Source organism: Vicia villosa, linkage group LG5 (genome assembly GCF_029867415.1).
Source record: "Vicia villosa cultivar HV-30 ecotype Madison, WI linkage group LG5, Vvil1.0, whole genome shotgun sequence".
In the NCBI taxonomy this organism is placed as follows: Eukaryota; Viridiplantae; Streptophyta; class Magnoliopsida; order Fabales; family Fabaceae; genus Vicia; species Vicia villosa.
Genome location: NC_081184.1, coordinates 122,385,934 through 122,411,306, shown reverse-complemented (window position 1 = coordinate 122,411,306; position 25,373 = coordinate 122,385,934). Strand labels below are relative to the sequence as shown.

The 25,373-nt window shown below is 34.0% G+C and overlaps 2 protein-coding genes and 1 long non-coding RNA gene across 3 annotated transcripts; 1 reads left to right on the top strand and 2 right to left on the bottom strand.

The window, feature by feature from the left end:
- Nucleotides 1-8,602: 8,602 nt before the first annotated feature.
- Nucleotides 8,603-12,195, bottom strand: LOC131607184 (uncharacterized). Its single transcript, XR_009285222.1, has 3 exons — nucleotides 11,760-12,195; nucleotides 10,475-10,672; nucleotides 8,603-9,921 (listed from the first exon to the last, which is right to left on the bottom strand). It is a non-coding gene; the product is annotated as an uncharacterized LOC131607184 (long non-coding RNA).
- Nucleotides 12,196-16,263: 4,068 nt separating this feature from the next.
- Nucleotides 16,264-19,901, top strand: LOC131602295 (heat stress transcription factor A-1e-like). The gene is made up of 3 exons (XM_058874380.1): nucleotides 16,264-16,671; nucleotides 17,823-19,123; nucleotides 19,558-19,901. The coding sequence occupies exons 1-2, from the start codon at nucleotides 16,459-16,461 to the stop codon at nucleotides 19,092-19,094; spliced, it is 1,485 nt and encodes a 494-aa protein (XP_058730363.1). The 5' UTR covers nucleotides 16,264-16,458; the 3' UTR covers nucleotides 19,095-19,123; nucleotides 19,558-19,901.
- A 1,500-nt stretch (nucleotides 19,902-21,401) lies between these two features.
- Nucleotides 21,402-24,955, bottom strand: LOC131602297 (mitochondrial import inner membrane translocase subunit TIM22-4-like). Its single transcript, XM_058874381.1, has 5 exons — nucleotides 24,786-24,955; nucleotides 24,464-24,668; nucleotides 24,105-24,295; nucleotides 23,940-24,012; nucleotides 21,402-21,749 (listed from the first exon to the last, which is right to left on the bottom strand). Exons 2-5 carry the CDS (start codon nucleotides 24,624-24,626, stop codon nucleotides 21,664-21,666), a joined length of 513 nt encoding a protein of 170 aa, XP_058730364.1. The 5' UTR covers nucleotides 24,627-24,668; nucleotides 24,786-24,955; the 3' UTR covers nucleotides 21,402-21,663.
- Nucleotides 24,956-25,373: the final 418 nt, after the last annotated feature.

Genomic DNA, 25,373 nt, shown 5'->3' with positions numbered 1-25,373 from the left:
TCTTCAAATTCAATATTTTTTATGTTTGCACAATCATTTCTTTTTCTTTTTTCCTTATTCATTTTCTATGAGACGATTGAATTCAAAGTCATTTCATGCCATTTATTTAACATAGTAGTAAATTCCCTTGAGGGTAAGTCTTTAGATTCATATATTTTAGTGACTTTGGTTTTCATATGTGATTTAAGCGTCAGAGAACTTTGTAAATTAGTTTTTTATTTTGAAAAAATCTCTCAACGGTTATCGGATGATTTATAATATGGATAAATGTTTTTGCATATCTTGGATATTTTATGTAGGTTTCATCATAAATAAATACTGATGGGTTAATGTTTTCATCTTAGCCTTATTTATCTAACTAGTTTTCTCATTGGTAATTTGAAATGTGTCCCACATTTCTTTTGCAATGTTACAATGTGATATACAATATAACTTATTAATACGTACAACGATATTTCATTTTCAATTTTCGTATTGTGATACACTTTTTACCTTTCATCTTTCTCCAAAAATTTCTAGGTTTCTTCAATATATACTGAATCGTTGATAAGATAACTAAGGACAAATGAATCATTCAAAATAGCATCCCAAATATCACAATCAAGCCCTTTAATAAAGATTTTTATTTTCTCCATTGAAAGATGATGGATTTTTTGTGAATTGTTTGAAGTCTTCATTCCTCTTGAGATGATTAGTCTTTACATAAGAGTTAGACTCTAATACAACTTATTCAATATGGGACTCCAAACACATGAAATGGTGGAAGAAGAATGAATTATAAATATAATTTTTTGTTTAAAGCATTTTAAGAGAATGAATTTTATTAGAAAAGTTTGAAGTTGTCTAAAATAAAATAAGAGACAAGAAATAAGATATTGAAAAGTAAAAGAGATAAGTGATAAAAAAATATCTCACTAGAGTTTATCCTAGTTTAGTATAAAACCAACGGGGCTTGCATCCATTGTCCAATGAGAAAACCTTGGTATTTAACTATAAACAAGTTTTTTAACACATGGTCAATTTCCATCATTTACAACTTACGAGCACTCTTCAAACAAGTGTCTTCATCCGAGAGATATCTCCTCTCTTGATTTATAGCTCATACCTAAAATATGATAAATGATTACAAGAAATTACACCACAAGTGTAGAAAAATAAATAGGAGTTCAAAAAGTTACAAGAGTAAATATATAGTTAAAAGACTTTCATAAATAAAATATATTTATTGAAAGAAAAACATTTAAAATATAATATTTAAGGGAGAAAGAGTGAGACAAATGATTGTTGTTAAAAATGTGATTTACAACATTTTTTATGTACGTTTTTATAGGTGAGGTGACATGATTGACCAATGAAAGATGATCATGATGTTATGGATGGGGTGACATTATTCACAACGAATTATTGGAATAATCGATTATTTAAAATATTTTAGGAAATATTTGACTTGATAGGATGCATAATCGATTATACAAGATCTATAGTTGATTATCAATTAAATCAAAAATCATAATTGGTTATACTAATGCCATAATTGATCATGGATGGTATTTATAGTCATAATGGATTATACAACATGCGTAATCAATTATTAATAGACAAAATTGTGTTTACCACAAAAATAACTTTCAAATAATTTTTTTATGATATATTTTTAAAAACATTTGTGTTTGTGTTTGTGTGTGTATTTTACTATTGAGCACCTTTTACTATTTTTACATGACCATAAAAAAGAAGGAATAAAATTTCATTAAACAACCTTTAAAGATATGAATCACTTTGTCACTGTCGCTACAGAAAAAATGAGATTGAGTTATTAATTAACCTAACTCGTAAAGCAAGAGTCGCCATCGAACGTTATTGTTTTCAAGAGAAATAGAAAATATCAATAAAATCCAATGAAATAAAAGATATAGGGGGTTGGTTATGCGGGGGAAGGTATTAGCACTCCTCACATCTGTGGTACTGCACATTAACCTTTTGAAAATTTGTGTTTTTAGGATAAATGGTAAAGTTTGCAAAAAATTGATGAGATAAGAAAAAAAATGTTTTATTATTTGTGTGCTTGCAAAGACGTCGCATCTTGTGCCTACATATCCCTTTTGTGCAATAGGGAAGTCAGAGCGTTTGTAGTTCTGCTAAAAAAACACAAGGTTGGTCTAGTTTGATTTTAATGGAAAAGACATTTTATTGCATTCGAGTGGAAAACACCAACTGTCTTCCAAACGTTTGAGGGAGTCTGTATTTGCATCATCTTGATATGGAGAGTTTTACTTAGATTTAATCAACATGCATGTCTCAAATTCAAGGCATTTGAAGGTCTTTGGAGGTATTTGAATATGCTTAAGTATCTTAGCATTTTTTAAGAAAAAAAATTGACGATCACTTGACAAAGTCAAGGATTATTATGAAAGATTTTAAGTTTGAAAACAATAAGGTTTTGAAAAATAAAGAAGCTTTAAAGATTGAAGAAGTGAGAGCAGATGGAGAGAATATCCTAAAGCATAAAGTAAATGACATGAAATAAAAGGTCTCGTTGTAAGGTAGCCCAAGAGAAAGCCTCTGTGTCTGCATGTGAACTAACCACGAGATGGAACAAGTATTTGACATTGGTCAGAATAAGCATTTATTTCCCCTGGGCAAAATGATCAGGTGAATTCAAAACCTCGGATGAACTAAACATCAGATGAAATTCAAGACCACAAGTGTATCAGGTGAACATTAAGATCACAAATCACCAGATGAAATCTCAAGTTTAAAAGTTCAACTATTTATCAAGATAGGGGCCGAGTTCTCAGATGAAACTCCAAGGTCCAAACGAATTAAAGTTTTAGATGAATCTCCAAGCAAAGGGAAAACATCCCAGGTCTAAGTCCAAAGTTCAAATTCTATAAGCATGGGATAGTAACATCAAGTCCATACAACATCATTAAGAGTTTTTTTAGGGTTTTCTCATATTTAAATGTTTTTTATCTTTTGAGTAAAAGAAGAAATAAAAGCCCAAGGGGCAAAGAGAAAAAGGAACCAAAAGTAAAGAGCAAGAAATGTAAATAACATGAATGTAAATGGCATAAAGTAAATGACATTAACATAAAGGCATAAAAGTAAAGTGCATAAATAAAATGTTGGCATAATTAATGGTTAATGTTAGTATTAATGGTCAATTAAGCGATTTAGGACAATTTAATGCTATGTTAAGCAATCGTAAATGTACTTATATAGAAGTAGCACCTATATGAGACCGGTCAATAGCAATTTATGTAGCATATTTGTTAGACAAGTGGCAGAAATCATTCTCCTAAAACAAGTAACACAAGTCAAAAGAAAAATCAAAAGAAAGAAATGAAGAAGAGAAGTGAGTTGAGAATTGATCAAGCACAAAGGCAAAGGAATTTGATCATTACTTTGAACAACACTCTTCATGATACTTAGGACAAACTTATCATCAATTCAAAGTACTAAAAATGATCATTTATAAGTAAATTTGAAATGAAGAAAGTTTACCAAGTCTCAATCTAAGGTTAATCAAACAAGATGAAATTTCAATCACCCTAATTGATCATGCTAACTTAAAATTCATAGCCAAAGTCAACAAAAACAATTAAAATCAAATTAAAATGTTTTTTAAATGATTTTTAAATAAATTAAAATGAAAATTAAATAAAAAATCCAAAAAAAAAAAAAACACATCAAAATAATCAAATAAATGAAATATGGAAAATTAAGAAAAATATGAGAAACAAGATCCTAAAAGTTGGATCTCAAAATGTTTAAAAATGATGGAGAAATAATTTTTGAAAATGAATTAAAAAGAAAATAAGATAAAAATAACAAAAAATATTTAAAATCATTTTTAATTTCTTAAAAAAACATATAAGGTAGAAAATATTTTTAGAAAATTATAGAAAACAATTGAGTTAAAAAGCCTTCGGGGGCTATTTTTAATAAATTTTTGAAATAAAAAGAATTAAAATAGAAAAAGAAAATAAAAATGGCAACAGATACATGAGGTGGCGCGCTATGATTTGCTGGAGAATTTAAATTTCCCTCTAAAGCGCGTGAAGCACTTCATCATCAAACCTTTGTCCAATCCATTTTGCAGGTCTATGAACTTGTGTTTTTAAGTTTAAACATCATGTGTGCAGGCTTCTAAACACTTTATTGTTCTTGTCACAACTACAAAATGTGCAAACAACAACGTCCAAGTCATCACGGTTCTTCTAAACACCGTAATGACATGTCAACTCTCTGGCGCTAACATTTTTTTTATTTTTAAATTACAAATTCTTATTATATAATAACAGTTGTTAGGCTCACTTTGGTGATAAAATCAAACTTTCATGAGTTCAAATCTCAGCTTCCTATAATATTTTATTCCTTTAACGTTAAGGCGCGTCTTTTCTTTTTTATTTAGTTTTTAAAAAAATAAAAGGGGTATCACTATGGCTTTTTTGTACAACCGTTGTGACATATATATATATATATATATATATATATATATATATATATATATATATATATATATATATATATATATATATATATATATATATATATATATATATATATATATATATATATATATATATATATATAAGATTTCTTTTCCTCTTTTGGACCTTAGTTTCTTTTGTTTCTAGTTCAAAATTATGTATTTTATCAATTAATCGATGAAGTTTTTTCTTTTTGGTTATTTTGTTAAAGTCTTTTTGATTTCTGATAAAGGGGATAAGTGAAAGATGATTTTGTTATATCTATTCTCATAAGATCACTCCAATACATAGTATGAGATTTTCATGTCTAACATTGTTTGACTCAGGAACTTTGCAAAAGTTACTGAAAAATTATAGACTGGAAAAACTCTGAAGGATCGTCAGAAGACTGACCAAGATCTGAAGGATAGTCAAAAGACTAATCAAATATCTAAGAAGCCAGCAAGTTCAGATGTCCTGAACATGGTAAAAAGTCAAGATGGACCAAGTTCTAAAGCTTTGCGCTAATTGACAACTAAGTTCTGCCAATTCATTGCATTCTGATAGCAAGTCAGGATCTAAGATGAAGAACCAGACATTTCTAGTCAGACTCTGATGGGATTGCAAACATGGAAGTATTCCTTTCCTGCTACCTTTTTATACTTCAAAAATTCTCTGTAAGTCTCGAGCTCAGTGGGTGGCTCTAAACAAGCTTAGATGAATTTTTAGAGTATAGTTATAAGGGGGGATTGTTTACCTAACTCTGAATATGATTCATGTGATTTAGACCTAGTATAAATTGTTCATCAAAGTACATGGTTTTGTCATCATAAAAAAGGGGAGATTCTAAGAACAAGATTTGGTTATGCTTTTAACCTTATGTTTTGATGATAATATTACATGATATCTTAGAGAATAATTTAGTATTCTAACGACTTCTGTCTAGTGTGTAGCTTTTTCTAACAAGTTATGACTCTGAAAGTTATGACTCTGAAGAAAAGACGTGTGATGTCATCAGGTTCTAAACTCAACATACTCTGACTCTAGAAGAAACCAGTTGTGTTTACATATATTCAATAAAGTTCTAGAATGCTTTTATAACAACGGTTCTGTTGAACGTTAATGATATAGTTTTTTATTGTGACTCTCGTGGAAGGGCTTCTAGGGACTCCTCTAGCTCTAAGATTCTATTTTTTAAGTTCTGAAGATTCTAAAGACGAGGTTCTAGATGAACAAGTTTTGAAGACTCTGAAGACTTAGATTCTGAAGATTCAAAGATCAAATGCTGAAGACTCTAGAGACAAGGTTCTATATGAACAAGTTTTAAAGACTCTGAAGACTTAGGTTTATGTGACTCAAGTTTTAGTCCTTCTAAGCATGCTTCATCATCTACTATCATAATTCGTTGAAGATTAGAAGATAAGATCAAAAAACTTTACGTGAGGAAATAGTACAAGGTACATATGTTTCGCTACACGGATAAGGTGGCGCAAGGACTGTACTATGGTACAATGTTGCCGACCACTCCCTCACTGACCGTTGGGAACAAAACACCTGTAATTGAGTATTCCAATTCTACCTTCCATCAGATTTCTTCTTGACTATAAAAGAAAGACTTGGAAGATTAAAGCAAAATAATCACCGTGAACAAACTTACGCTGAAACATTGCCAAAATCTATGATTTATTCTTTATATGGACTTTTGTTTGTTGACTTGCAGCAAGTGAGTTTTTGTTCATATACTTGCTTAACACTTTTGTGTTATTTGTTTGTACTCAAATTTGTGCAATATGCTTTTAAGAAGAATCTTGTAAATACAAACCTTTGTAATCACCAGTGAGTTGATAGTTCCTTGAGAGACTAGGGTTTAGTCAGAATTCTCAATAAGACATTGACGTGTTGTCTTTTTGGTTTGCACATTGACAATTAGTCTTTGTTGTGGTTTCGGTAATTAATTTTGGTTTTAATGGATTAAGTCCTTATTTTATAAGGCAAAATCACATTGACGGGTGGATTGGAGTAACTTCGTTAATAGTAAACCAGGATAAAAATAATATTGTTATTTATTTTTTCTGTATTCTTAGCTTTTGATTTGGAAAGAATTTGATTTTAAACCTTAAAACTCAATTCAAACCCCACTTTCTTGCGTTTCACGCACCTTCAATTTTGACAAATAATAATTAAAAGAAAATAATAATTTATCTAATAAATGAAAATGAAAAGGCATAATTAAAATCGTCCTCGACAATGACATCAAAAGCTTAAGTGCTTGGTTTACATCAATGTAATAAAATGATCGTTTCACTGTAGACAAATGTAATTACTGATAATTTTCTATCTTTTTAATTAGCTAAAATGGAAACAATACGTTGTTGTTTATTATTTATTTATTTTTTGAAGATTATAATTTAAATAAAAAATAATCATAGATTATGATTAGGGGTGGCAAAACGGGTCGTGGCCAGCTGGGCTGGCCCGTGCACCCGCTAAAAAATGGCGGGTTGGGATTTTAGGCCCGCCGCTCGCCAAAGTCCGTCCCGCCAAAACCGCCGTCCGCCATAGCCCGCCGCTCCTCCAAAATTCCCTCTTTTTTAGTTAATTCTAGTAATTTCAATTCTTGATGGTTTATTTTATATATTTATTTGTAAATATTGTACTATTATTTTAAGTAAAATTTGTTAAAAAGTTGTTTTTATAAAAAATTGTTTTAAAAAATAAGTGAAAAATTTAATTAAAAGGTAAAAAAAAAACTATTAATCTATTAAAAGAATGAAAAAAATATATAAATAAAAATAGACGGGCAAGCCCGCCGCTCGTCAACCCGCCATCTTGGTGCGGCAGACATGATTTTTGTGTCTATTTTACTTGGCGGACATGTCCGCCCCGCTCATTTTTTGGCGGGCTTAAGGCAGGGCAGGCGCCGGACGTGGCGGGCGGTCCGTTTTGCCGCCCCTAATTATGATTCTTATTATCTAAGACAAACTTTTTATATCTCCATTCCTATGTGTCATGAGGATCATAGTTTTTACTGATTTTTAAATAGAAAAGTATAAATTACATCTTCTTTAAGAGTATGTAATTGTATTTTAGACTAGAAACACTTTATTTTCGTGGTTGGTTCAATAGTAAGACTAGTTAAACAAATCAATTTATTTAGGACAAAATTTCTCCAATCAAGTCAAAATTAGTTTCATGTTTTGGTTTAACCTTCCGACTTTCATGTATCAGATATCAATATTTACCTTTTAATCCGTTGATTGATATCTTATATTATCGCTACTCTTGTAAGAACATTAGTTAAAACATTAAAAATCAAAGTATTAAACTAAATTTCTCATGACAAAGTTTGAAATTTACATTTAAAGTGGGTGTATCATTTAGAAAATCCTCCTAATCCTATAACTAGAAAAATTACTCGCTCATGATAATATCATGATAAATGCTTGAATCATAATGTTATATATTATAAACATAAAGTAATCAAACAAATAAATAGACAAGGTAAATAAAGCAAATGACAATAGAAGAAACCAAGATAAGTGAGAAAATTGAAGACAGAGGAATATAGTATTATTATATGGGTCATGCTAACGAGTGTTCTAGGAGCACTCTTTAAGCATTCTATTTAAAGAAAATATTCTTTAAAAAGTTTACTATTTCAATTTTCGATGCATTAATTAGGCATATTTTCAAGAAAAACTTACTTTTTTAAGCTCTTAAAGAGTGCCCCTGGGACACTTGTTAGCCTTTCCCTTATTATATTACGCTTTTTAGAGTGTACATTCACATATATATTAGCAGGTACAAACCGCGGTTGCACGCATGGGCGCTAACCTCTGTAAATGTCATGCATATAATACATATTGAGTTGTTGGGATGAAACCATAATTAAAATTGTAGAACAGTAAATAAAGAAGAAGGAATTGAATCCATTCTAAAAGAACTAGCTAAAAAACAACTTCCAAATAGGTCAAACTAAATTGTTGGTCTCCAACCAACTGATCCATAAGGTCATCAATTATAGGAAGATGATACTTATTCTTGATAATAACCTTATTCAGCTGTCGATAGTCAACACATAACCTCATACTACCATTTTTCTTCTATACTAACAATACTGGAGCTTCCCACGATGATACACTTAGTTTGACAAACTTATTTTCAAGAAAATCTTCTAACCGATTCTTCAGCTCACATAGTTCTGCAGCCGACATTCTATAAGGTGTCATCGACACGGGTCTAATACTAAATCTTTGGCAAACTCAATCTCTCTCTGATAGAAAATCATTGATGTCGTCAGGAAACACATATGAAAACTCACAAATTACAAGCAAATTAACAATCACAACTTCAGTCTCACCCTTCAAAGAAGTGAACATCACAAACACTTGAGCTTCATCTTTTACAAAATGCCTCCTTGATTAGCATTTAAAAACTTCGAATCTTCATCTTCAGCTAACTCAGGAAATAGTACTGACTTATTATAACAGTTGATATCAACGTGGTTGAACTCCAACCAATTCATCCCCAATATAATATCAAGTTGACTTAACGGTAAGTAGACTAATGTCATACCCCAAATTTGTCCTACCCCTTTTAATGTTATCTGGCTTAGGCTTATGCATTTCACAATATCATGTACATACCTCCCATTAGGTCATATAATGCATCCTGCGTTCATTCATCAAATAAGCATATACAAAGCATGGGATCAATAATCATGGAGCAAATTGAAGACTCACATAGGTTTTTGCAAAAGGTTATTTATTTCCTCAGAAAGGGTATCCTACACTTAGGATTGTGGTTGGCTTAGTCTTTTGAAAGACATGTGTTCAGATGGTTTCCAGTTACAAGGGGTTCTTGATCTAGGGGTTATTTCCCTAATCTTGTGGTAGTCAAGAGTCTCACTGAATTGAAATTTATTTCCCAAGCATGGATTCGTTTGTCAGGTTTATGTGACCTTGGGGTGGTACATTCCAACCTTAGGGTCCCATTTGGTCTCATCCTCATTTGAAATTTGAGTCATATGATTCTTACAATCATTTGAAGTTGGAATATTGGATTATTTGTATAACAAACCATTGGTCAAAGTTCGCTTCTTCTATTGCAAGATTTTGGGTCAACTGTCAATTTGAAGATTAAAGTGCGATTCTTTTTTTCGCGTTCATGCATTGAGAGAAGTAAATGACACCAAAGTCAAAATTCATTCTGAAGAAAAGGAACATTACATGGTTCAAGCTCAAGTCTCACTACATGTTTCAAATATAATACATTCTCAAGGGGTTCATCCAAGTACATGTACATTGAAAAGAGAAAGAAACTGAAATTACATCAAAAAAATATATATAAATGGAAGTGCTGCTGCCTCAGAACAGGGAAAGATCGAGTAGGATCTCCTTTGGGCGATGAATCTCTCAAGTGTTCCCTTTAAGTTCATGATGTCCCTGCACTTCAAAACCCAAAACCAGTTCAATACACTTTTCAAACATGCACAACACCAATCCATATTAGTCCACCATTTACCAAATTCCAATTCCATTTATTCATAGTTACTGCACATACATGAGTCAACTCATTCAGAGTATGCAATTCATTCCAAGTCCATTATTAGCATTCCAATACCCTAAGCTATTCATACTGAACCAATTCCCTAATTCCTAACATTTCTAACATAGCAATTCACCTACATAACATATTCAAAGCAACCAAAAATCAACAGCACCTTAACACTATTCAAAACTCTCAATTAACCTTCTTTTGCTAACCTTCAATTCACTAGCCACCATCCTATTAATCCAGATTCATATACTTACATTCAATCAAAAAACAATAAGCTGCTGCACAATCCAAACCTGATAAACCACATGAACACATAATTACCCAAGTTTTGACTAATCCCTAACAACTTCATTCTAACAGCATATACCAATCCAGTTCACACATGACTTCATCACACCATACATACATTCAATTCCAAGGTGTACACCAACATAAACACTCACCCGCGAACAACTCCAGCTGTATCGGTTCATGGCAGAATCCAATAACAATTCAGAATGTTTGTGTTGATAGAAGGACCCGACATATCATGACGACATCTGATCTTTTTGGCCGCGACGATACTGATGCATCCGAATCAGCCCCAAATGTTAGCATGATGGAAGAAGGCTATGAAACGATCATAAACAAATTCAACAGACCTGCATCATTAAACCACAAGTCAATACAAACATCCAGAAACTGTTCCATGATCACAGATTCAATCCAATGCACTTTCAAGACCATACTAAACTACTCATAACCTGCATCAAAAATACTTCATAATTCCAATCAGTTTTCACATACATTCAGTGCAGCCATCACAAATACAATCCAAATGATAAACAAGTTATGTCCACTCTAAACAACTTCATTATGCTCACAATGACCATTAACATATCACTACTAATAGTTTACTCTACTGACTTAACACAATAACCAACTAACCATTATTTCTAACTAACCTAATTTCCCATTCTAACCTTCAGCTCTTTTCAATAAATCTAACAACTCTAACCTATACACTACTAACAGTTCCAATTAACTAACTCCCTCAATCTCTCTATTTCACTAACTGTCAAAACTAATTCATTTCACCATATAACTAACCTAACAGATTCACAACCAACTTCCATAACAGAAAAAACACCCAAAACAAAATGTAACTAACCTCTCAATCCTCACCCTTAATCTCATAACAAACTCCCCCTAATCCAATGGCTCACATCCTCTCATGAACTCTATATGAATCAATCTCCCTCCATAATTCAAACCCTACGCCACTTTCTCCATACTCACTTCACCTTCTCCATAATCTTCATCATCTCCACGCCATTTTCACACATCATCCACCCTTCACCATCACCTTCTCCATTCTCTCATCACCTCTCATTCATCTCCATAATCATCTTCATCCCTCTTCTCCTCCATACACTCTTCACGCCATTTTTCACTTCATCCTCTCTCCAATTCACTCTGCAACTGCATCTTCACCACCATCACCAAAGCACAACCACAAACCTTCGTCAGAGTTCCACCTTTGAACTCTGAACGAAGGTGTGCTGCGCATCCTCCTTCAACTCCACGATACAGCCTCTCGGTTATCTTCCTCAACAAATCGCTCATCAACCCCTACTCACAACTCACATCTCTCAACGAAGCAATACGCAACACACGATTCGCACATCATACAAAGAAGAAGAAGAAGAAGAAGAAGAAGAAGAGGAAGTCTAGGAAGCAAGAACTTACTTGAAGAATTTCTTCAGCTTTCCGCGTTTATTTCGCCAATTGTCGATCGGATCCCTGTCTCTGGTTTTTCTCTTCACTTCACACCGGTTCTTCACCACAGGTAAGTGCTCTTACTCGCTTCAATGGTTAATGTGCGTGCTCCTTTCCATTCCTCGCTTCCAATTGAATGAAATCGAGCCTCTTAGTTCCGAATTCGAAGCTTTACGAAACTTAGTGGTAAGAGGCAGAGATAGGAGGAGGTTTTGTTGGTTTAGTTCGCGGCGATCGGAGAAGACGGATTGTGCCATCGCCGTCGCGTCAACGAGATCAGAGCGGAGCTTACCGCCGTACGCCGTTTGTGAGTTTGAGGGAGAGAACCCTGAGTTTTCACGAGAAAAGCTGAATAGCCACATGGGAAACCCTAATTTCCCTCTTTCATTTATTTTTCTTTTGTTAACCCATTGTTTTTTTATTATTTTGAATAAAAATGTAAAAGTGAATTAAAATCTGAATCATAAAATTTGAAGATGGACTGAATCAATGCCTTGGGCCTGGTACGAATTTTCTATAGCTTACACTACCTGAGGCCCACGCACGCTCCCTATCCTTTTTTCCTGATTCACAAAAACAGCTTTGGACCAACTGTATGTGGGCCTGCGCCTTATTTCCAGTACCACCTCTTTTTCAATTTGCCCCCTGTTCATGTTAGATTTAGGTCTTTTCACATAGCTTTTTCATGTTATTTTTAGATAATAAAAACACATATAATCACACAATCGAAATATTAGTTTAGGCTTATTAGAATTTAGGTTTTTAGTACAATTTAGGCTTGAATTAGAATTCCCTTGACACATAAAAAGTCATAAAAATAGTAATATATTTTAGGTTAATTTTTGAATTGCTTCTTTTGTTCTCTTGTATCATCTCCATATGTTTTTGTGCTAAATTTTGTATGTTTGTGTTTACATTGATTTCGGCCTATAACTTTGGCCTATGTTGTTAATATCATTAGTATGCTTCTTTTAGAATTGTTACCATAACTTTAGACTTAGATTAGAATGACTCTAGGCTTAGAAATTAGGCTAGTCTCCCACTTTTCATTTCTTTTCCTCTTTACAACATTAAAACACTAAATAAATATCAAAATAAAATCCCTTTAAAAAATACAAAGAAAACACTTAAAAAACATTAATAAAAAAGTGAAAATCATTAAATAGAGAATGAAAGCTTGAATCTCCCTTGCTTAAGGGAATCATTCGAGTGCTTGGATCTCCCTTGCTTAAGGGAACCATTCAAGCGTAAGTTCCCAATCTAAAAAACACCAACCAAAGAGTAACTCGAGTTTCCCTTGCTTAAGGGATTTCCTCGAAACACTCAAAATCTCTCTCTCATCTCTTTTTCTTAAGGGCAATGTTATTTCCGCTCGTACGCATCGTAGGTCGATCCCTTATGCAAGAGCGCGAACGTTAACTCCGCCCAACTAAAAAACACAAAAACGAACAGAAACGTGTGAGCCGAGCTACGATAACTCTGATTCTTGAAAAGGATACGTAGGCAGCGGGGTAGGGCCCGTGCGAGTACAATTCTTTCTTTTCCCTACATTTTGCATTCATTCGCATATAGACATAGACATAGTACACACCCTTTAGATAGAAACAAACATAGGTGGATACCATCAAGTACGATGGGCGTGAGGGGTGCTAATACCTTCCCCTCGCGTAACCGACTCCCGTACCTTGATTCTCTAGTCGCAAGACCCTGTTCCTTCCTTTCCTAGGTTTTCTGATATTCCTTTCCCTTATGGGATAAATATGTTGGTGGCGACTCTGTTCCTTTTTTCGCGAGCGTGCGACAACTAAGTCAGTACCAAAGTCCTTACCATAGATTGTCAAAGGGTAATTCAAACAAACCAAAGAAGTGGTCACTGAACCATTAGCTAGGGTATCAATGACCATACTTCCAACCATAAAAGACACCACAAGATTCAATCTTTTCACACATCCAACTTATATGAATGAATGTGTCGCACCCGTATCAATAATAGAAATCAAAGAAACACCATTAAAAAATCATGTACATTGAATTAGATTATCAGACTTTGAGGCATCATCGCCAATGAGAGCAATCACTTTCTAATTGCCTTTGCATCTGACGTCTTCTTGGGCTTATGACATTGTGTACTAATGTGACATGTTTCCCCACAGTTGAAACAAGTCACCACAACACTCCTGCATTCAGCAACACAATGTCCCAGTTTCCCACACTTGAAGCATATTATTAGAAGCACGATGACCTAACACTCCACACTTGAAAAACTTGTTAGAAGTAGGAGTACCTCCCAAATTTTTCATTTTCCACAAGCATTATTCTATTGAACTTTATATTTATTCTTAGCATCTGGAACCACATACGCTTACCGTGATTTTGATTACCATCTTTCTTATCATTAACACTCTTGTAGTAAGCACATCTAGCACGACTATCTTCAACATAGAGACGACACTTATTAACCAGTACAGAGAACTGACAAATCTCTTGGTACCTAATGAACTATTTGATTTTTAGACGCAAACCACTCTCAAACTTGATACACTTAGACCCTTCAACTCCTACCCCATAGTAATAAGGGAAGAACCTAGATAACTCCCTGAACTTAGCAGCATAATCTAAAACACTCATGTCTCCCTATTTCAACTCAAGGAACTCAGTCTCCTTCTTGCTACGAACATCGGCAGAAAAGTACTTCTCAAGAAATTCAGCCCTGAAAACAACCCAAGTAATAGTAGTACTTGCAGCCTCTAACCTTTGAAGAGCATTATCCCACCAATACTCAGCCTCCTAAGACAACATGTGAGTACCAAACATAAACTACTGAGCATCTGTGCAAGCCATAACCTGGAAAGATCTTTTCAATCTCTTATAGCCAACTCTGAGCACGCTCTGGATCATAACTTCCATTGAAAGTTGGTGGATTGTTTCTTTGAAATCTACTCAGCCCACGAAATTCTCCACCCTTAGCTTGTTGATTCTGTTGCGCCTGCATTTGCTTGCGTCGTCACTTGAATCATTGCTCCTAGAGCATCTACAATTGCATGATCATTTCTTCCATCCATTTCTCTGCATATTAGTAAACAACCATTACGAGAAACATTACATTGATAATATTCATACACTTGTCGTATACTAGGAATAGATAAATAATCACAAAACTTGGTTGGAAGGTGCGACCTGCTCTGATAGCAACTATATAACACCTTAAACGTGACACCAATTTAATACAATAAACCAGAGTATTTTTCACCAAAAGGTGTCACACATTCTCAAAATAAAACACCTATCATCAAATTAAACAGTTTGCAGCAGAATTATAGAAACATTTAACAACATCTTCACATGGTCTTATAAAACAATATTACTAAAATAAAACACCAGTCTCAAAAAACAACTCAACAATCATCCAAATGAAAGAAACATCGTCACATCCCTTGTGTTACAATATCAGAGTGACACAAAGGATATTAAATGAAACGAAAAGAAATCATTAAACGAAGAAGGCACAGTGCCATCTTCCACTGGACAATATCTAAAGCTCCTCGGTCTCTACCTGGGTATTTGCAAACACAAGCATAAAACCAACATAACAAGCAAACAAGGGGTGAGGATAATCCTTACAGATGTTAGCGCAGTGAATGTAAACAACAAGACAATTATGATAACACTAATATCATTCTCACATAGCAACATCATCAATATTAATAATGCAATGTGAAATGCACCAAACTCCTCCTCCAATATGCATGTGGTACCGAGTTTTGGAAATCAGAGATGTGTTACTGATTCATCCAAGTCTCCAGTTCCTCTCTTAACCGTGTCCCTTTTTGGACATGAGACTGTCATGGTTTCTCTCTAAACTTGTTCTCACTTGACCGAAGTCTTACCTAACTCCAATACATGTATGCATGAACATGACCATTGAAATCACAAAAGCTCAACACAAAAATAGAATTATTCTCAACCACTCTACTCAATCAGGTTCCTTACAGAACCATAGTATCGTGAATATAAAACCACACTGTAATTCCCCTGAATCATTAAACCATAGTATCAAACCATAGTATCGTCAATATAAGACCACATTTACTTACTAAAAGGCATAGTTTCATGAATGTGAGATTGAAAATACAATTTGCTTAAAATTTATTTTTAAATATTTTACATTTTCAAAAATTGTTGACACATGATATTTTCATAGCTATAGTATTCTTTAAAAGATGGAGTATCTAACCTTTCAATTAAAATAAAATTCAATTAGCCATAACTTTCCACTTTATTGACATTTATTTTTACTTTTATAACTACACAAAATATAATTTCTGAAAATGATAATCTTAAAAATATAACTCCACTGTTTCATAAACAAACAGACCGCCAGACACCTTTTTAACATAGACCGCCTTTCGAGTTTTTCACATCAAAACATAATATCTTGCCCCCTCTATTCTACCCTTAATTAACACATTCATTAAACCGAAACCCTTAAACAATAAAATAAAAAACACTTTAATCAACACTTTATTAAACTCATTACTGTCTATCTATCTATAAATCCTTCACTTCACCATCACTGTTGTTTGTTCCTTTCAACTTTCTCTCATCTTCTTCATCTTCGTTTTCATTTCAGTGTTTTTGTATAACCATCACCATCGAGTTTGGATTGAATATGACAGCTGGGAACGCGAGTTATGTGTTACCGCCATTCTTGAGCAAAACCTATGACATGGTTGATGACGCTTCAACTGACTCGATCGTTTCGTGGGGAAAAAACAATAACACTTTTGTTGTTTTGAATGCTACCGATTTCGCTAAATATATCTTGCCTAAGTATTTTAAGCATAACAACTTCTCAAGCTTTGTCAGGCAGTTGAATACATATGTAAGTAGCTTTTTGATTTTGATTCTGATTTTGATTTTGATTTTGTAATTTTTTGCTTTTTTTTTAGGGTTTTGTAGTTCCTTTGCTTTTGATCTCTTTGTTTGAAGTAACCGATTTAGTTCTGATTAATTTTGATTTTTAGTTAGTATTTTAATATACTTGATCAAGTAAAATCCGATTAGGTTTTGCAGTAAGATTGATAGAGTTTATTTATTTATAAACTGTTCAGTGATTGTAATTGTGAACGCGCTTAGCTAGCTGCTACTGTTACCTTGATGCCTCCGCCGCCGCTGCTAGTTGCTGTTACTACCAAACCTATCCAGGAAGGTTTTCTGAGAATTGGGTATAAATAACAATCCTACCGGCCAATTTTGGGGAATGTTAGAACAAAATTCTACCGGGTAAGTAGAAAAGCGACTCCTAATTAAGTAGTAGGATACTAGATTTTGGTAAGCATGGGTTTTCTGTTTGTGGATTAGTTAGTTGGTTAGTTATCAAAGTCACAAAACTTGTTCAAGGCTATGCTTGGATTGATGGAATAAAATGGTGAAATCTGATAGAATGAAGTGGAACGGAACGAATTGGATTAGAGATTTCATTCTATTGTTTGGATATTTTTTATAATTTGGTGGAACGAAATAGAACAAGTTAGTTCCTTCAATTGCATACACCCTAAATTTGGAGAATGAAAATTGAAGGATTGGATAGAATAAGATGAAATGGGTTACATCATGTTTCATTCCATCCATTTTTAACAAATCCATACAATAGAATCTGATTATATAGCACTCCATGCCATCTCATTCCACCAATCCAAACATACCCTAGTGTTTTTTTTTAATAGAAAATGTCGGTACCTGTAGATAGTTTTATTTTGTCAGTGGGGGAATTGGACACATAACTTCCTTATTAGTTATTACTTCAAGCCCTATGTTTCTCCTCCAAACCACCTAATCAATCCACTACTTGTTCTAGTATTGTTAAACATAACTTACTTTTATGTTTGATGCCTGCAAAATATAATATTTTAGTCGTTCCCTTCCCTCTCCTCTTCTTACTTTATCAATTCCACTTGTGTAATCATGTTGGACTATTTCTATATTGTACTTTTTTTTTCTTTCTAATCTGACATCTTTTTTATTCATAAGCAGGGTTTTAGAAAGGTTGACCCTGACCGTTGGGAATTTGCACATGAAGGATTTTTGAGGGGTCAAAAACAATTGTTGAAAACTATCAATAGGCGGAAATCTACTCAAGCAAATGGTAATAGTCAACAACCGTCTAAGGTGCAGAATGCACCTGTTGGGGCATGTGTTGAACTGGGGAAGTTTGGGATTGACGAAGAGGTTGAAAGACTGAAAAGGGATAAAAATGTTCTTATGACGGAACTTGTTAGACTAAGACAGCAACAACAAACGACTGATAACCAATTGCAAACTGTTGGGCAACGTTTGCAAGTGATGGAGCAGCGTCAGCAACAGATGATGTCGTTCCTCGCAAAGGCTATGCATAGTCCTGGCTTCATGGCTCAATTTTCACAGCAGCAGACTGAAAGTAATAGACATGTCACCGGAGGTAAAAAGAGGCGGCTCCAGAGGCAGGAAGAAGAAAACTTAGCCACCAATAATCTCCATAATCCTCTTGATGGACGTGTTGTCAAGTATCAGCGTTCAGTTAATGAGACTGCAAAAGCGTTATTTAACCAGATGTTGCAAATGAACAACTCTACAAGGACGGAGTCGTCCATTCAGAACCGTGATGCATTCCTTATTGATGATATTCCTTCAGCCATTCCGTTAGACAGCAGTAGTTCGTCCACCCAAGTTTCTGGTGTAACGCTTTCCGAGGTTCCACCTATTTCTGGGCAGTCATGTATGGCAGTGGAATCTCAATTTCCTGTAGGTTGTGTGACTAATAGCATGTCTGAGGTACAATCTTCCCCTTCTGTGTTAACTGACTGTGTCAAAGCAGCTGAATTTCCTGAATTAACAGCACATAACTTCCAAGACACTGTTTTGAATTTTGGTAAAGTTCAAGGACTGGCTACGGAAAGCAGCTTCATGAATCCTAATCAAGATATTGTGGGGTGTGTCACTGAGAATGATGAGGAGCTTGATGTGATATCAGCTGTTTTTGATGGGACACAGTCTTTGGAAACTGATGCTTTTTCTCCTAATTCGAACGAGATTTCTAAGCTTCAAGGAATCAACGACGAGTTCTGGGATCTGTTTCTTATGCCAAGCTCACTTACCGGAGACACAGATGAAGTTAAAGATAGCTCTCTAGGATATGGTTTGACCACAGCCCAGCAATTGCCATTAGATAAGGAGATTTATCAAGAAAATATGGATAAGCAACAGCATATGGACCATCTTACGCAACAGATGGAACTTCTAGCATCAGACTCGTCATTGTGTATATAATAATATACATATGTTTTTTGCAACTCAAGGTATATTTCCATGCTCCCCTTTCTGGTTCTAATTGTTACTTGACTTGAAACTAGTGTAAAATTGTCTGTCATTACTCATTAGCATGTTCTTTTGCTGTCTTCTCTTCTTCAATATGGTGACTGTTGTACAGATGGTGAAGAATATAGCTTTTACATGAAAGTGTATATAACTAACATCTGACCTTGTTCATAATCCTAGATGTATATTATTAATACAGATGTATATTTTTATATTCCTTTGGTGTATTAATCTATAAGAAATAACTAATATGCTTTCTTCACTATTTCTCAATATTCTTGCATGCTTTGTGTTGTTCATGTTGGTGAGGTTTGGTATCCCTTTAGAAGGGTCGGTTGGGAAGAAGAGGATTGGAAAGTCGGCTATAGAGTATTTTGTATCTTATTTTCCAATATTTTGTTCATGATCTCTGCAGAGGTTGATGTCCTTTGCTGCTGGACCAATAAAGCCATGCTTACTACTTCTACAAAAACACCTGATAGATATCACTAAACAAATAGTCCCCCACCCGGTTGGGCGGTCCAGATGTGATTGTCAGAGGCCTTCTGGCTGCTCACAAAACCAATCCCAACCAGTTTCATGTTGTACTCTATTTGGGGGCCAAAAGAACTAATGAAGTTTTATTTTGATTTCCTATTTCCTTATATTTGGATTTTGACTAGTCTGTGTGCTTGCCCTTTCTGACCATGGTTATGATCATAACAATGAACTTTGTAAACTTTTTCCATATGGTCTTTCCTTCGGTCCTTCTCTGTTTTAGCAGAGTGTTCCATATAATTGCATTTTTGCATTGTTTTACTTCAGCATTATTTAGTCCTCTTACTAAAATACAATTTGCACCTAAGCATGAAAAAAAGCACTAGACTTTAGAGTTTATGGGTTCTGCGTTCTTTTTGGTGGAGGTTTTTCTATCTTCATTGATTTTGATAGATTTTTTCACCTAGATAAACCGTGAATGTGCGTCCTTCCAAATTTTCCATTATTTTAGTTTGAAATGGAGCAATGTTAATCGATTGGTGAATAAGTTATGTCGTCTTCTTTAAAAGTTGCACACTTATATGTGAAAAGAGTAAAACCATAATAGATCCCATGCAACACTCTAAAGCTTGTTTAGATGGGATGGGATGGGATGGATGAAAATTAGTGAAAATCAGAAGTGGAATAGAATGGAATAGTAAAATGGAGTGATATTGATTTCCTTTCATCGTACTTCTCTTCTGAATTGAGCGGAATGATGAATTTTCTTTGTTCTGCTGTAAAAAAAAAATTTAATGAATGAATGAAAATTCTACTTTTTTTTTTATTCCGACCTTTTCATTTTATGATATAGAAATCTAGGTTAAATGTAATAAATTATTTTATTCTCTTTTAACACGTCTGATCTAGCAAAGCCTTTCCAGCCGATATAGAGTCAACGAACTCAACATGTATCTTGCAATAATTATTTTATGTGGTTCCTAATCAATCCAGAGATTAGCAATAACCGTACCATCTACATTCAAATTCACTCAAGAAAATGGGTGAATTAAAAGCATCCGTTGTATTCATAGACAGTTGAATATCACAAACGGGACTATTAGGCTTATTCTTGGGTGAATTAAAAGCATCCGTTGTATTCATAGACAGTTGAATATCACAAACGGGACTATTAGGCTTTTGCACTTCTTCATTCCCTACAGACGGTTTGTTATAAAGACGATATAGAGTCAACGAACTCAACATGTATCTTGCAATAATTATTTTATGTGGTTCCTAATCAATCCAGAGATTAGCAATAACCGTACCATATACATTCAAATTCACTCAAGAAAATGGGTGAATTAAAAGCATCCGTTGTATTCTTAGACAGTTGAATATCACAAACGGGACTATTAGGCTTTTGCACTTCTTCATTCCCTACAGACGGTTTGTTATAAAGACAATTCATATTCGTACAAATTTAAGCTTCAAGTATAATCAATTTTATTTTTGTCTAATTAAACATCTTAAAATCACGCAAAATCAATTCTACATTTTTAAAATTACTTTTGACATTTTTAAAAGTCAAACCAAACATGCACTAAAAGTACTTAAACCAAACATGCACTTAAAGTAGTTAGAATTGCTCTTCTCATTGCTGGGGATTTAGATTATAAAATCTGGATTTCGTTTATATTTTATAAACCACAACTCAAAAATCTGGTAGAATAAAATTAACCAACGAATACATCATAAATTTTTTCAGCAATAAGAATGAATTACATCATAGAAAAAATAAAATTAACTAATACTAGTACTACTTTATTTTGTGCTAAACACTTGAAAGAGTCGGTCCCAATTATTATCACTAGTAATACATAGCATTTTCCAATTGTAGTATGCATCCGCCAATGTTATTGTATATAAATAAACTACAGATGTGAAATAATACTGTAATATATGTGCTACTCCCTATCGTGTTCCTTTATCATCCGGGCAAAACATTATCATCAACAACTCAAACTATGATTGAAGGAAAAAAAATTGGTCCAAGTCAATTCACTTATTGGTGCCTCTCCAAAAACTTCTCTATTACGACAGAAAATGCAGCAAATCCAGCACAACCAAAGCATGCAGCTTTTGGACCACCTACAACCACACAAAAACATTGCAAATATTAATAAATGTCATTGCAACACTGCCAACACAAAGGCACGGAGCAGATTTATAAAACGGGTAGCATTGAGGGATTCAATTCCTGATTTTCCAGTACATTATCCAGCCTGATTATTGTTTCTTTTTTATCTTTTTACATCAATTTGCTTTTCATTTAATTAGTCACAATACACAAATTTATTCGGCAATGAGAGAATAGATGAACGAAAGAACGAGAGATCTAAAACTAAAATTATAGTGCCTACTGCCTATATCAAGCAAACACTACAGCCACTCCCATGAAATGAGAACTTTCAACTTGCTGTTACAATTGTTAATCTGATTAACAACGTTGAAAATGGATAAACAATAGTTCTACAAATAACCTTCTGTTTTGGATGGAATATATCAAGATAAATGTTTGGGAGCCACCACGTTGACAGCAAACTTCTAAAAGTACACTTGACAAACTCAACTCTGCTCTTCATTCATACCACACTCCCGTTGTACCACACTCAAGGCTTTTTAGTAGGAGCCCCTATTGAGAGGCGGTACAGCCACTGGTATATGTAGCTTCAAGCTTGGCTATTTAAAGTAGTGAGTAGCATTCTCTCTTCCAAATGCATGTGAGCCCAATTCATGAGTACCAATGTTTGGGTGCATGCACTACATCCATCACCATTACTCACTAGTCCCAGACAAGCTCAACTCCATCTCCTTTAGTATGCACTATAAAGGCAATGATATGGAAGTGTCATCTTTGTTGCCATACATTTCATGCCAAGCAAAGATGTCTCCTAAAAGAGAGACAGAATCCAGCTTTTCACCCATCTTAGTCACTCCTACAAATACTCTTCATTCTAAATTCCTAACCATCCAAACACCATATGAAGAAACCCCCCACACCATGAAAACACATTAATTTCGGCAACTTGGACAATACCAAATTCCCAATGACAGGCCGAATTAGATATCTAAAATTTGACTAGTTAATTTTGATGTTTATGTCTTGCCCAAGGTAGTCAAGCACGGGATCTTAAGTAGGATCGGACGGCCTGTGAAAGAACGTAAAACTAGGATCATAGCACGACACTTAAGTTTTACCGAAGGACAAAACGGCAATTTGACATATATATACACACAAAAAACATGAAAATCATAATACATGCACAAAATAACCTATAAATCACAAAATGCAACCAATTTAATTAATAACTCAACCATCATTCCATAATTTAACAAGTTCAAAAAACTTTGTTCAAAATAAGTAGCTCAAAAACATAAAACTAACAAACAAGCCTAACCATCTAAGATATTATGTATTCCCATATCATGATAGTCATATAAAAGGCAACTTCAGCACACAAGATCTTAAGATCCAGCATTCAATCTTGACCACAAAGTGCGCGAAAAAAGTTTTTTCTCAGATCGTAGCACTAAAAGGCAACTTCAGCACGTAAGATCATAAGACCAAGCACTCGATCTTGACTACACTAGTCCTGCCACTTGTTAAAAACTTGGAGACTGGTATTTCTATCTTTGGAGTTGTTAAGTAACACTTGTTAATACTCTGGCTTAAATTGGTAATTTGTGACTTATGAATTGTGTATGATTTTAATAAGGACTTCAATTTAAGTTTAATTAAGTGTTAGTAGTAATCTGAGGATCATTTTTCTTACTTATGTTATTGTATATTGCATATATACGTGAAAATCAATTTAAATGTAGATATATATAGATGAGTGTTATGAATTTTGTAGGATTATAAGATCCATGTAACTCTCTTGTGATTTAAAATCTTTAACTCTCCTTTTCAATCTTAGGTAAATATTGGATTAGACTACGGTGAAAGACAGAGCATAAACTCAGCCTTGCTTTTAGTTTATCACTTTGCCAAACAGAATTACAGGACTTAGTTTACCACAACAACCAAAGGTATGCTCTAGCATTAGGCTAAAATTTAGTTTCATTGGCAATCCATTACCAAAGTCCCTATCACCCAAGAATAAGAAATCATTAGGCTAGTAACTTCTGGTCATTCAGCATTTGTTTTTTATAGGAAATTTTTATGCTGTCACACCTCATAGGAGGTATGCCAGGCCATGTCCCCGTCATTTCTTAAATACAGGCTTTGAGAGACAAAAACATTATAAACGACAGGAAATGAATGAAAAAGAGGGTTACCTTTTGCTGATATAGCACCTCCAGTAGTACATCCAGCAATAGCAGTATTTGTGATGTCGTGTTTTGCTCGTGCCTGAAAATAAAAAAGGACCCAGATGATAGGAAGAAGAATTAAACTCACATGCTCGATGTAAATATATATTTTCATTCGCAAATCCATTAGACCTTCTCAACAACACACTCGGCAGCTGAGAATACAAAACCCATAACAGCAAATGCTTTGGCTGAACTCCAACTCCTTCGCCCCATCTGCTTTGCTTGAAATATAATTTGTTGCCTTCCAGTCATTTCCTCTTGCATTAGAGGATTGTCCAGTGCTCCAAGAAACAATCCCATGAAGATGCCAAGACCACCACCTATAATTCATCACATATATCCCAACAAACAATTTTTTAACATTACATATCACAACAGTTAGAGAAGTCTCTAAAGCCGAAATTATTCTTCTATGACACTTGATATTTAACATAGTAACAAATACTTGGGAAACCGGCATAAAGAAAGTGGAGGTTCAAAGATCATACCCATGACTCCGCTAACAACACTGCGCACCGCGCAATTGTTCCAGATATCTTGGCCTCGAATTTCCTCCACAGTGGGTAAACCTATGGGCTGAATCTGAGGCTTCTCAACTTCTTTTGAGTTCACAGAATCATTCGGAACAGTTTTTTCCGAGCCATCCGCCATTGTTGAAGCACAAAGCAAGTTGAATCGAAATCACCACACAAGCTGTGCAATGAACAATTTAATTTACATTTGTAATGAAATGAAAGATGAATGATGATAATAAGTTCTATATCTTCAAATCAATGATACTACATTGAATTGATGGTGAAAATTACAAACCTAAGAACTCGGGGAAACGAAAATACTGATGAGAGAGAAGGATGCAGACGCTGTAGGCTCCGCGAGAGGGAAAGAGAGGCGTGGTGGTTCAATTTGAAGGTGCAAAACCCAAAACCCTTGCCTGTGCTTGGGGTCTAGAGTTTGGATTCTACAATTTCCGGCAGGCGCAGTTGAAGTTTCACGCAGGCAGTGAAATCGTCTGAATATAGACCATTCGATTCATCTCTTGCCCGTGATTGTGCCACGTCAACAATTTTTTAATTTTTTATTATTAATTGATTTAAATGCAACTTTGATCTCTATTTTTTTAGTTTTGATTCCTCAATTTTAAAAATCAGATATTTATTTTTTAATTTTTTTTATTTTAATCAGTAAAATTGGATTTTTTTTTTAGTGAGATGCCACATGTTTTTACGTTTTTATGACTTGAGAGATCCCCACTTTAAACACATTTATTTTAATATTATATTAATTCATTCAAAAAAAATTTATTCATTTAATTTAATATTATTTTATTAAAATTTATAATTTTATTAATAAAACTATTTCCACACAATATCATTTTAATAAAATTGATTCATTCATCAT